Source organism: Trachurus japonicus, chromosome 11, assembly GCF_045865225.1.
Source record: "Trachurus japonicus isolate A0001 chromosome 11, Traja_1.0".
In the NCBI taxonomy this organism is placed as follows: domain Eukaryota; kingdom Metazoa; phylum Chordata; class Actinopteri; order Carangiformes; family Carangidae; genus Trachurus; species Trachurus japonicus.
This window is the reverse complement of record NC_140917.1, coordinates 20617663-20631521: the sequence shown is the minus strand read 5'-3', so window position 1 is coordinate 20631521 and position 13859 is coordinate 20617663. Positions and strand designations below refer to the sequence as shown.

Here is a 13859-nt window from a genome sequence, read left to right as displayed (position 1 = left end):
GACCGGCGGGACTCTTCTTCCGGGATGTCCTAATTAAGCCACACGGTGAACCTGAGAGCCACGCAGCAGCAGCAGCAGCAGCAGCAGAAGCAGCGCGTGCAGCAGCAGCGCGTGCAGGGACCGGGACCGTGAGGACCGTGACTCAGAGCTGCGGTATCTCCTCCTCTGGGGCGCTGGGGGAACATTTACCTCGCAGGCAACATGGCAGACCCACAGTAGAGCTCCTGCTAAAAATAGGCTGTGGCACCGACGACTTGTGCACGATGGGTCCTTCAGGCTGTTACAGGCAGGGAAATCATCCTCATCATCCTCATCCTCATCATCCTCATCCTCATCCTCATCATCCTCATCCTCATCCTCATCCTCAGAGTCCATGGGAGTAAAATCAGGCCAGACTCAGACCCCCCAACTTGGAAGTCCCCCTACAGTATTTTTATCCACTGCTGATGCAGAGCTACAACATGGATGCTTCATAAGTCAGCAGGTACACACCCCACCAGGTCTGATGCCTCCATGTAAACCCACGTTTATTAAAGGGACACTTCACCGATTCAGTGTCAAACTTCAATAAAGTTGTGGGATTGAAGACAGGCCCGTTGTATAGGGGAGAAAGGTGATGATAATTCTAGGGGCCCAGCGACCAGTAGGGCCCACAAAAAACCCAAGTAGTCTAATCTTTGTATGACTGAATTATTCTGCATAAGACCCTGACTAATACTCATAGTACGGTAATGCTGCATTAGCATCAAAACAAAGTAGGCTAAATAAAAAATGATAATACATATGTAGTCTTAGAAAAAAAGTGGAAAAGTCAGGGGCCCACTTTAGTATTCTTTCAGGGGCCCCAGAATTCCTAGCAACGGCCCTGATTGAAGATAAGAGTCCCTAAAACATAGCTCCTATACACTTCCCATGATACAACTTGATTGCATCTTTTGTTCATCCATATACATCCATTTAGGCCTAATGTTGTGAGACCTCCTGTGAACCTGAGCCAGGAGTCTAACTGCATTATTTCAAGATGGTTGCTGCCTGCGAACCTTGTAGTCACCAATGAGAGGGCGCTCGTATTGGATCATCAACAAATGAAGCCAGATACAAACAAACAGAAACATATTATCATGAGTTATTATTCACTTTTTTAATAGGGGCGTATCATTACTGACAGAAATCCTTTGTATCTCCTGCGGGGAGGCTGAAGTCAGACACTGACATCAATATTTTGACTCGGTTACAGTGTGAGTGATAAAACCTGCACGGTGTTGGATCCCACACACTCTGTCTATGACCCAGCTTCCTTGATATAACTCTTGAAGAGGGCAGTTTCCCCTTTGAGAGCGACAGCACGTGACACATTACACACCTTTTTGATGTTGATCCCTGTGATGACTAAACAGATCATGTAAAATCGGTGAAATGTCCCTTCAATAAGTCATTAATAAGATAATTAATCCACCAGGTCTGTTGTGTAAGAAGGATTTATTTACAACCTGGCAACCCAGTGTTTGTTCTTATCATTCATGTCCAGGCCCATTGACAAACTGACTTTAGAGAGCACACACACTGAAGCCTGAACTGGGCCGACTTCTTTAAAGTTTCAGCAGAAAACTCACAGGTTTACGTTACTGTTGTGATAATAAACTGTTTTAATTTTCTTATGTCATGACTTTGGATATAGCTGCTGATTTCACCCATAAGGCCTTGCTGGATCCCTGCTGTGTCATGATCCCCCACCTGTGTGCCAGTTTCATGTTTCACGACGACGCACCGACCAAAAATACTCCCCTGGAGCTAAGTAAAAAGTCAGTGTAACCACGGCAACAAACTCTTTTTTAACATGACTTATTGATTAGAGAGGAGATGAATGATTGATAGACTCCTGAGTCCTGAGAGACTTCACCATGTGTCATTCCTCTCCATGCAAACTGTCTGTGGGTGTGACTGTAATTTAAGTAACGGATTGTTTCACACAGAGGAGGATCGTTGCAGCAGCTGGCACGTGTGATGTGTTGCCACCACAGAAAAGTGGACAAACAAATACTGATACACAACACAGGCACAAAATAAAAGAATAAATAACATCCGTAGGTGTATGTACAGTAGCTATAGATGGAGGATGGGAAATGAAAGTATCCAGGAAGTGATCAAACTGCAGGAGGGTGTGTGTGTGTGTTTTGACTTCATTCAAAGAAATATCACCAAGATTTTTTTAAATATAGAACATTTTATTCCAATTTTGAGTAAATGGAGTTCAAATTCTGAAGTAAAGGTTTTAATACCAACAGGACCTTTGCATTTAAATAGTAACACTTTACATGCCTTCATCCAGTGACAATGAAAAGCTTGCTTAAAAAGTTTTTTTGTCATTTATTTTTCATATTTCCCTTGTAAGAAATAGTTCAAGTATAAAAATTCCCAACAGTGTAAAATAGCCCATCTGATGAATATTAAGCAAAAGAAGCACAGCTACTGAAACCTCGACGACGACTATACATTCTAGTGGAGAAAGCAGCATTTTTGCTTGTTTTTTTTTTTTTTTGTCAAAATTATTATTATTATTTTTCCTTTCGTCTAAACACAGAAGAGGCAGAGTACAATCTGCATGCAAACAGGCCTGCATTTAAATAAAGTTCTTCCATACAAAAGGCATTAAGCTAATATTTAATGTCATGTTCTAAAGAATCAAAAAGATAAAAAATAAAAGTACAGTGCACATAACAGTATCTTAAATAAGTCCTACATCAACATTTTTGGTTGAGTATGTTAATAATAATAATTATAATAATAATATTATTACTAAAACTAATCAATAACTTATATATGCCTTGAGATGAGTACATAATAATATTATTAATACAGTACCGCCACTAAGTCTCTACTCTCAGAGCGTTAACATAGTCAACCCTCAAAAATAAATATCTTAAATAGTAGATTTCTCTCTTCTTTTTCAGTTTTTTCTATTAAATAGCAAAGAGTAAAGCCCCGTCCTCTCCACCCACACCTGGTGTTCTTGACAGACATGAGGCAGGCCAGTTGTTGGGGTGGCTTTGGTGAAAGTGTGTGTGTGAGTGGTGTGTGAGTGTGTGTGTTTGTGAGTGTGTACCTGACACTGACACCAGACTACAGCAGCAGCACAGAGGTGGAAGTGCTGACAGTGGCAGGGCTGAATTACTGCTGGGGAGGGGAGGGGGGGCTCTGCTGTGGGGCTCTGTGTTGGGTGGAGGGGTGTAAAGTTGGTTCCCAAATGGGCCCGGCCGGGGATTAAAATGTGACAGCTCAACAAACGAGCACAAGTGATGCGTTCTTTCCAGAGTGATCCGTCTGTGTGGCGCTGGAGCGGCTCTGTCCACCCCCACCACCACCAGCAGCTGCTGCTGCTGCTCTCTCTCCCTCTTTCTCTCTCTCTCTCTTTCTCTCTCTCTCTCTCTCTCTCCCTCCATCCCAGAGACAGAGAGAAACACGACTGTGCTGCCTTTGTCTTTGACTGCTATGTGTGCAACTCTGGATGCATGTGTCGGTGTACGTGCGAGTGAAACATGTGGAAAAGCGACCGATTTAGTGTTTCTCATTGTCTGAAGCCATTTTCAACCTCTCTCCTGTTGTCAGTGCCTTTGTTTCGTTTGCCAAGTCCCTCTTTAGTCCAAGAGTCAAGTCAAAGTTGATGACATTTTCAGTTTTTTTGTTTCTTTTCTTTGTTTTTTTTTTGTTTTTGTTCTTTTTTTGTCTCCTGGTGATTTGTTTGCTTTGCATAGGTCAAGAGGTCGAGACACAGAGTAAAAAAAAAGGGACATTCAGCATCAGGAAGATAAAAAGGTAGTTCTTCAAATATGTGTGACACAACGAGTTACAACTCCTCGACTTCCTGACAGAGGTCACATAATAATAGCTAACACGTTGGAAACGGTTCCATTTCCCTGATTATCAGAAAATATTAACTCCAAAAAATGTACTTGAATAGACAAAAAGAACAAGGAGAGCCCTCAATGTGTCATAATAACAATAATAAATATAAATGTTATGAGGGCGTCAAATAACCGAAAGAGAACAGTTTCCTAAACTAACGTTAAAGACAGCAATAGGACTTAACGGCTTAGTTTAACACCTATACCAACCACAGGGATTAGTTCCTGCATTTCTCCTCTAGGAATAAGTACTCTACTACAATGATAATTGTAATGATAATAATAATAATCATAGTAATAACAACAACAATAATAGTAAATCACTTTCCATTATTTGTTCTGCAAATTTTTTTCATTTTCTTGTTTTTTGGTTGAAGCACAGCAAGTTGGAAAGTTACCGTCAAAAGTTCCCACCTCACCATCATCATCATCACTACCACCACCACCATCATCATCATCACCTTTTTAAAGCAACTCTGCCTCGGAGTCGCCGGCACGACGGCCGCCCTTAAAGCCACTCCCTCTTCCTTTTCCTTTGCTCCCTCTCCTGACCAATCAGCTGTGGCGTGGGGCGGGCCTCCTCTCTCTGCATGTCCAGTGGTTGCAGTGGCTGCTATTGCATGCGGTCGGCTTGCAGCTGCTGAGGCTGGTACTGACCGAAGGCTGCGGCTGCGGCGGCGGCCGAGCCGGGGGCGGCGGTGGCTAAAGGCTGCTGGACTGCGTAGCCGTAGCCAGCGGTGGCCACGTAGCCTGCGGCCGCGGGGGACGCGGCGTAGGGGTACTGCTCGTACGCGGCGGCGGCGGCGCTGGCTGCGGCTGCAGAGTACTGCGCGTAGGCAGCTCCGGTGTAGTCGATGTACGGGGAGGAGGCGGTGGCAGGTGCAGCGGCTGCTGGCTGCACGTGAGGGATGACCACACTAGGCTGCACGAAGGCCTGAGGGTAGACGTAGTGGGCAGGAATGCTGTGGGACAGACACATACAATTACATTTTAATTTGATTCATCACCACACACCATATACCCACCAATAAGAGCCCCCCTCCCAACAAAAACCACCCTCAAACCCAACTCCATCACACTGCGGCCAAGCGCCCTCCCACCTCCCAGCCCCAGTCCAATCCACCAGTCAAGAACACCAAGGAAATGCCTGCTAGTAGGGATTAGAACAATATAGGGTTGCCAAAATAGAAATGTCTCTGTGAAAAGAAGAGTGGAAGGTGAGGAGAAATTTGAACTCCCAGAGGCTGCTTATCGAACCTTTGGGTCACTCCAATGAACTGAGAAGTCACATCTGTAGTATGACCACACTCAGAGAGAGTGGAGCCAGCGTGATGATATCATCTGCTTTACAGGCAGCAAACGTGAGAAACAGATTCAGGTCGGACTGTTTGGGTCAGTTTGGAGTTTGTGTTGTGGAGACAGAAGTGCAGAGGAGCAGAGGGAGGCGAGATGAAAAGAAAACGTTTGGGATCTGTAACCTGCACTTTGTCTGCGGGTCACATGTGGATTTGGCTCTGGTGCCTGCTGGAGGGCGAGCAGGGGAGGGAGGGAGGGAGGGGGGGAGGGGAGGGGGGGCGTGGGCTTACAGTGCCGGGGGCAGGGGGTGCGGACAGAGGAGATGAGCCCAGGGAAGCATTGTGAAAATGTCACTGCCACTTTGACAGCTGGACAGTTTTCAAAAAGGGACGCTGCTGGCCATTTCCCCCTCTGTATCGGGACAAAGAGCCGGGGAGGCAGCGGGGGGAGCCGGGACTAGGCTCCGCACCCAGAGGGATGTTTCAATTAAATAAACAATTATGAACAATGAGCACATTCTACCCTCCATGACATAGCCTTATCCTGCCCACCCTCCCTCCCCATCCCCCCCAGACTCTATAAGGTCTGGAAACTCAGCAAAGTATGAGTGAAATTTACACGACCGGTTCAGATGAAGTGAAGAAGCAAAAATATGAAAGCTTTAGGTCTTTGATGTCCTGGAAAAAAAACAGCCCTCCCTCTCCCGTTAGAGATTAAAGTCTCACTTCGATTCAAACGTGAAGTGATGTGGAGCATCAGGCCGAAGAGACAATTTGATATTTGTTGTTTGCACAAGAAACTATACTGAGTCAGAGTGACGACCGCTCAAAAATCTGTAGAGAGAAAATCAAAGAAACGCAATAGAATCAGTCGAGAGTGCGTAAGTTAAAGTCAGGCAGTCGCTTTTAGAGTCTGGACTATAGCGAAGAGGAGGAGGAGGAGGAGGAGGAGGAGGAGGTGAAGGGGTGTGCAGAAAATGTTAAAGGGTGAAAGGCAGGATCTATCGTGGCAACCCTATTGTCAGCACTCCATTATCCAATCCAATCCACATCTCAACCCAAAACAGTGGGCCCAGAGGGGAAGAACAGAACAACAGCAAGAGAGATGTAAAAATAGTCGACTGACTAAATTGAGTACGAACACCACGGAGATGACAACAACAACAACAACAACAAAGGCACACCACAATCACTCAACTGAAAAGACACAAGGTAGAAAAGGGAGGGTGAAAAATGAGTATGTGAGTGTGTGGAGATTTGGTTTAAACACACACACACACACACACACACACACACACACACAAACACAGGCGCGCGCGCGCGCTTGGGACCAATTTATGAAAACCTGCAACAGAGAGTCTGCTCTGAAAAGATTTAGTGTTTTACTAAAGGGGGAAAATCCTCAGGAGAGAGTGAGTCTCCATCATCATATGACACTGACACAAACTAATGAAACTCAGAAGGGTGAGGCAGGTTTCCAGGAGGATTTAAAAAAAAAAAAAAAAAAACCTTGTCTGAAACGGGCTGAAGGACAGACTCCCACACAGCAACAGTGGTGTGTGGGAAGTCGCTGCTTTATTCACTTCCAGCAAACAGGGAGGAAACTCCCCAAACTGGACATCGATGACACACTTGACTGGCCAGTGTCCAATAAAAGGGGTGATATTGATCTGAGAGAACTAACAGCAACACACAAGATGTAGGATTCAGTATCTGAAGCCGACTTACATTTCGACTCACTGTGGACTCAATTACAACCATCAAATAAGGTTATCAAATGACATATAGTCAATAAGGACCTTTACTTCTATTTTTATTGTTTCATCTTTTTACCATCATGTTCAATCCTGTATGCTGTTAACAGTGTCTGAGACTGTGTGAATGAATGCCTTCTTTTTACTCTCAACTACAAACCAGATGTATTTAAGGGCACTAAGGGTCTAAGGGTACAAATAAATTAACCTGAACTGTTTTTACATGTGATCCCCTAACCTTAAACCCTGAATCATGCAAGAATCTACCATTTAATAATTCAGTTTAGATCAAATAAAACACTAAAGCCAACATGGAAACTAAATCTCAACTTGACTTGTCTGACCTGTACAGTAGGAACTATAGTATTTAACCTACTGACGTATCCTGTATAAGGGAGGATGGTGGGAATAATGCAACAAGCAGATTAATCCTCTACGGAGAAGAATTAAACTGAGCTTATTAACTGACCAACTCACAACGACTGAACTGCAGCTGAATGAATCCATATAAGCACAAGTCACTTTCTATATAGTCTTTATAAGGAAGCTAGTTTGAGAGGGCTGCCTGTGGATTGCGAAGCACGTTTAATGTCCTTTCAATCAGTCTCGTGGGAACAGGAATCATGGCCGTGGGCACAGGACATTAAAGAAACATTCCCCTTAACTCTCAGCTGCACTATTCTCCTGACTCCTGCTGTATGTGATTGACCGTGGAGGCTGCCTGCAACTATTTTCTGACTGTATAACACTTTCAAAGGGCTTCAGTGGTATGTGACCATCACCACTGCTCTTGAAATCAAACTCCAGGCCTGGTGCACTCTAGTTGGTCTCTGATTCCCCATCACTACTGTAACATGGCAGATTTACACACATACATATATAAGCATACATACACATGTCATGGACACACATATTCACACACACGCAGCATTAGCAGAGGGTTTGGCTACGGGAAGCAAAGCTCTAGCTGATCCATCCCATTAAATTAAAAAAAATACCCCCTTCTCCCTGGAGATACTGATAAAAAAAAGGGGGGGGAAATCTATGATGTCGCCATAACAGTGAGGATGTTTTCTGAAGCAATGCTGGTACCTAACGGTGTGTCCGACTGCGTGTGTGTGAGTCTGTCTTTACTGGAATGTTGTGTTCATGCAACCCAGAGGTCATTAAAGTTCAAGGCTAAATAAAGGTCCTCCTCCATCGTGCATGCCGTCCACTGAGGGACAGGACACAAGCACAAACGTAGATTGAGGTGAGAGGATCTAATGTGAGCGGGGTGATGTGTTTGTGCCTTGTTTGCGATGTTGGCAGCACACACTGATGTCCTGCTCTGACAAGAGTTGCTCATGAGACTTTTGTTATTATGACCGAGTCACAGATGGATCTGGTGTCCAGTTTCCCTTCGAGTGCATCAGAGCTTGAGTCATGATCTTCACATAGAAAAGTTACTTAGATCAGGTTGGTTTGCATGGATCCCCTGGGAATCGGTCTGTATGGAAGTTTATCAACGGCTAAACAAATTTAAGCTTCACTCGAGTCAGGAATTCAAAATCTTCTTATGAGGGTTCGTGTTTGAAACCTGCTGTCACATTTTCTCACCATGTTTTTTTTTGGGTTATTTTAGTTTTAGAGGGAGCTTGGGGATATGAGAGAGAAGATAACACAAAATACTGACCATATTAACTTTTAGATGGTTGGTTTGTAATCGTGTTATTATTATTTTTTTAACAGCAACATAACATTCTTGAATTTTTGTTAAAAAAAACTCATTGATCTTACTTTGTATGGCTGTCAAGCTGCTGCTGGTGTCCTCTGACCCTATGGGTGAAATGTATACATTTAAATCAGTGGAAACAAAATCTTTTCTACTAATATGAATACAAGAAGTCACAGGATTATTTGGTTCCATCCTTTCTTCTTCTTCTTTTTTTCATCATCATCAATTGATTATCAAAATATTTTACAATTCATGCTCTTTCAAGAAAATGATCTATCAATGAAGTGGCATAGTTGAGACTTTAATCAACACGTTCGCAGTTCTTTCCTCGCTCTCAAAACTTGTCCTGCGCTTATCAATCTGTCCCTGCATGCTCTCAAATCTGCATGTGTCAGCTGATCACAGCTCACATGCTTTGTACTTGGTCAGTACTTTTGACAGTATTAAGCCGCTCCGTATATTTGATTGCAAAGAAAAAACGGATTCTGGTTCTGATTCAGATCACAAGGTTAAGACGGACGCATGCACGTATGTGACCCCTGAGACGCCCACTCAGACCTGGTTTAAATGGCTCCTACGCTACTTTTACATGACAGGGAGAGATGGCCCCGCACCCTCACCGGAACCCCCCCCCCCACCCCACCCCCCCATTCCCCAACACACACACACACACACACACACACACACACACACAGACACACAACGCCGAGCTTCATGCGACTGCAGCATCAGCATTTGGGCCTTTGTGTGGCACAATGGGTGCGCTTGTTTTCCTTAACACCACGAGCCCATGTGACGAAAGCTCACTGAGAGAGAACAAGAGGGAGAGAGGGAGAGAGAGAGGGAGAGAGAGAGAAAAAGAGAAAGAGAGAGAGAGACATCCAGACTTTTGTTTGTGTCACACTGGAGACTTTGGTGCGCTGAGCTGAAAATGAGAGTACATGTGGACACACAAAGCCACACACGCACACAAACACAACAAGAGCAAATATTCACATGTACCGGTGCAACCACACACACACACACACACACACACACACACACACACACACACACACACACACCAGACACACACACACACACTAGACACACAATAAGCTTCACATTCATTCATTCGTAAAACATCGACGTACAGATTTTCGATATTTGGTGACAGAGAGAGGGAGAGAGAGAGAGAGTGGACAGTTGTAATGGGGAGACAGAGCAGGACGTAGTGAATCTATACATTGTGTTAATACAACAAACTGCCAGAAACACCAGGAAGATGCTATAAGCACACACACAAGCACTGATAGGTTTTGTTACTTTGAGGGGAGAGGGGGTGAGAGTGTGAGGGGTGTGAAATGAACAAGTGACTGGGGTTAAAAAAACAAAACAAAACAGATAAGATAAGAAAAGAAAAGAAAGAAACTCCACACAGAAAATTCATCACTCACTCCAACAAGACAGCCAAAAAAACACATGAAACAACATACCCTGTTAAACAAAACAAGTCAACCACAAGCTAAAAGCAATAAAAAAAATAAATTGAAAAAAAAAAACTTTGCTCTTTCTTGGCAAAGTGAACACGCTTCCACAAAAAAGGAAAAAGAACACCCCAAAAAATTCAGTCAATCCAGCCTTTTTTTTTTGTCATTAAAGTCAGAAAGCACACGGTTTCTAACAACACCACTTCATAACTGCACACAAAGCTCTAAGTTCTATTCAAATAAAATAAAAAAAAGTAAGTCAAATGAAACCCACGTACATGCATCTATAATCACCATTTTGAGAGCTTGTTTGTGTGTGTTTGAGTCTACAGGTAATTCCTTTCTCTGATCTGTGATTATGTTTGCAGAACTATTCCACAAACCCAGCACAGTTAGCTTAACCGAGAGCGAGCCTGTCGAACCAGAGAAAGATAGATAACATTGAGTCAGGCTGGAAGTTTCCATCATTGTCCACTCAGCACACACACACACACACACACACACACACACACACACACACACACACACACACACACACACACACACATGTATGTATACACACACTCACAAACAGGCAAACCTCGAAAAGGCAGTCTGACTGGCTTTTTTTTTTTTTTTTTTTGGTGGACACTCATAAGAGTCAAGCTACACATTTAATGTCCACCTCTAATTATCAATAATTAAGGAGAAAACTGAAGTAAAGACAAAAATCAGAACTACAGTATCAATTATCACACAGAAAAGATGAAATGACAACATGTTTGAATTGATCACTTTTAAAAAAAACTGTGTGTCTACATAAACAAAGAGCATCTCAGCAATCTAATCAATAATAAATTGACTTGGAAGTACTTACCCATAAGGCCTTTGGATGAACGCAGGGTGAATTTGGGGAACACCAAATGTAAAACCTGCAAAACAAAGTAGATACAAGAAATAAGTGACTGGAACACCGTCTGTAGGCCATATATGAAACTCCTGACATGTCCCTACATCTACAGAAACCACCTCAGAAACAAACAAACCCTCAGGTGGAAATCAGGAACTGGCTTGATTTTCTTGTTTGAAGCTTTGCTAATAAACCTAGCGTCACACATGGGAGCAAAGGAACGTGTGATATTGAAATCTCCACCTTGTGAAGGGAGTAAAAGTGACAGGTGTGCAGCTGTCTACTGTATCACTTGTGGGGGGATTTTGATTGTCTTTACCTGGCTGCATCACCCGAGGCTTGGCTCCCAGGTAGGCCAGGTTGACGTTGGCCTTCCTGCCGTCGATGATGGGGTTTGGGTCCTTACAGGCCCGGTCTGCAGCCGAGCGGTCCGCCATCGTCACCTAACGGAGACACAAATGTGCAAAATGCAGGGTGGCAAAGATGTAGATTATTCAAGCAAATACTGGAGATTGTTAGGAAACAACAAGTGGGTAATGGATTACGGACTAAAACCTTCCCAGTGTGTGTTTAAAAATAAGTTGGAAGATAATTGTGTGTCTGTGTGAGGCCATCACAGTGTCAGCAACACACACACACACACACACATCCATCACCCTCATGTGGATGTGTGTGTGAATGGGAGCCTGGCTGAGGTGACTGACTGAACACGGCTTTACTGTCTCACTGTAGTTACACACACAACCAAACTTTACTGTCTCTGCTCAGAGCTTCACTAACATTTACTCCACACTCCACCTCTCCTCTTACACAACTTCAGTAACTAAAGAAACTGAAACAAATTGACAACCTTTGGGAGGAGAAATGAAAAAATATGATGTAGCTACAATAGTAAAGGGATGATTTCAGTTCATCTGCTGTAGGAGGATGTGCCAAAGCTGAATCTCAAGCATGATTAAGTCCCTTTTAAGGCAAAATAAGAGCCAAGTTCCTCCTGAAGTAATCTAACTACAAGCATGCAAAGAGAGATAACACTCTGTGCTGCTTGTTCTGTCTGTCAGGTTTTATGACAAGCGGGAGCAAAATGTTTTTCCACCGTTGTAAACATCTCTGAGATGATGAAACCAGCGTGACCATGTCAGTGAGGAGTGCTCTGTAATATACCGAGGCATCATGGTGAGGTTTTTCTCAGGCTGGCAGCATGAAGCTGTCAGTGAGACTAGGGCAGCTCACTTTAAAACATGTCAGGGCGCATACCGACGCGCAACAAGTTGGTGGGTGCGAGATTGCAACAGAAGCCAATGACAAATTTAAAACAGAAAGAGGAGGGGGGGCTGCTTATCAAAACACAAACATCCCCTGACTGCAGAAAATGTTGGTGCTGGTTCTGATGCTGTGACATGAAGCAACAGGCGTGCGCCGCGACAGGATTTGTCCTGTCCGTGCGTAAAAATGTTTGCAGAGTTTGTTTCAAGATAATAAAAGTGTGAATAAAGTGATACTTACGAATCCATAACCTCTAGACTTGCCGGTCTGTCTGTCGGTAATCACCACCGCTTCTTCAATCTCACCGAACACCTCGAAATATTTCCTGAGACTTGAATCCGTGGTGTGGTAGGGAAGACCCCCGACAAAAATCTTCGTATAGGTTGTGTCCTTTTGCGTGGTGTGCATCGTTAGTGCAAAAATACAATAAATATGAACAATTAAAAAAAAGAATAGTGCAATGTCTCCTTATCAGTAATTCTTTGGATGAAGAAAGAAGAAGAAGAGGAAGAGAGAGATCAGCTGGCTCTGTGACTTTTTTTCAGAAGAGAAAACAAAACAAAAACTCGACAAAAATGAAGCCTGGAGGTAGATTTATCTTCTGACAGTAAAGAGGAGAGTTATATGGAGCGGATTGTCCCAAAGAGACCATCAGGTGTTTCCAGCTCTTCTTGGCAACTCTGCTGTCTAACTAAATAGCTGTGGGACCCATTCCTAAAAGCGCTGCTCCTAACTCCACCCAGCTTTTAGTCCATCTCTGCCCGCCCACCGCCGGCGCGCACAAACAGCTGTGAAGCCTGCACAGTGTGAAACACTGGAGCTCCTTCACACACACACACACACACACACACACACACACACACACACACACACACACACACACACACACACACACACACACACACACACACACACACACACACACACACACACACACACACAACGAGACCTATGCATTTAATTAAACATCAGGAGTCAACAAATCACTGTGTTGGATCATCTGAATTTTAGATAAATATCTCGGTATTTTGTCAATTTCTCTCTTATTTGCTGAGATCGTAAAACATAGATCAGACTTTGGCTTTTCTCGTGGAACAGATCGGATCTGTCACTACGGGGCTGCGTGGATTATAAACAGCTGGTCAGGGGGTTGAGCAGAGCCCGCGGGGACAGACACAGCAGCAGCAGCAGCAGTGAGCAGACAGACAGGTGCAGCACGGAGGAGCAGCCTTTAGGAGGGTAGACCTACACTTATGAGGAGGGGACAAAGTTTGGGCACATTAAAGTGTCTCTGATTGGCTCCACTGCTCTAATGGACCTGCAACAAGTTTGAAAAAACAACAAAAAAAAGTCACATCTGCCCAGTGCGGTTCCAATCTACATCCATTTAAGGCCCCTTGAGATGGAGAACCTCTTGCTGATCAACCCGTATTATCTTAACCAGATGCTGATCACATTTCAATGATTAAATCAGCTGCGAGGGACCGGACTTCAAAAGTGACAAACGCGCCTGTGCGTCAGAATTACGCAAAGCTATTATGATGGAGAAGGATCAAGTACAACGGAT

At 43.9% G+C, this 13859-nt stretch overlaps 1 protein-coding gene across 2 annotated transcripts; it reads right to left on the bottom strand.

The window, feature by feature from the left end:
• Positions 1 to 2514: 2514 nt before the first annotated feature.
• On the bottom strand, positions 2515 to 12981 carry rbm24a (RNA binding motif protein 24a). 2 transcript variants are annotated; one of them, XM_085791618.1, is made up of 5 exons: positions 12533 to 12981; positions 11346 to 11469; positions 10994 to 11048; positions 8731 to 8769; positions 3635 to 4864 (listed from the first exon to the last, which is right to left on the bottom strand). In XM_085791618.1, the coding sequence occupies exons 1-5, from the start codon at positions 12698 to 12700 to the stop codon at positions 4516 to 4518; spliced, it is 735 nt and encodes a 244-aa protein (XP_085647744.1). In that variant the 5' UTR covers positions 12701 to 12981; the 3' UTR covers positions 3635 to 4515. The 2 variants fall into 2 exon arrangements, with proteins under 2 accessions (XP_085647745.1, XP_085647744.1); XM_085791619.1 differs by lacking the exon at positions 8731 to 8769 and having other exon boundaries at positions 2515 to 4864.
• Positions 12982 to 13859: the final 878 nt, after the last annotated feature.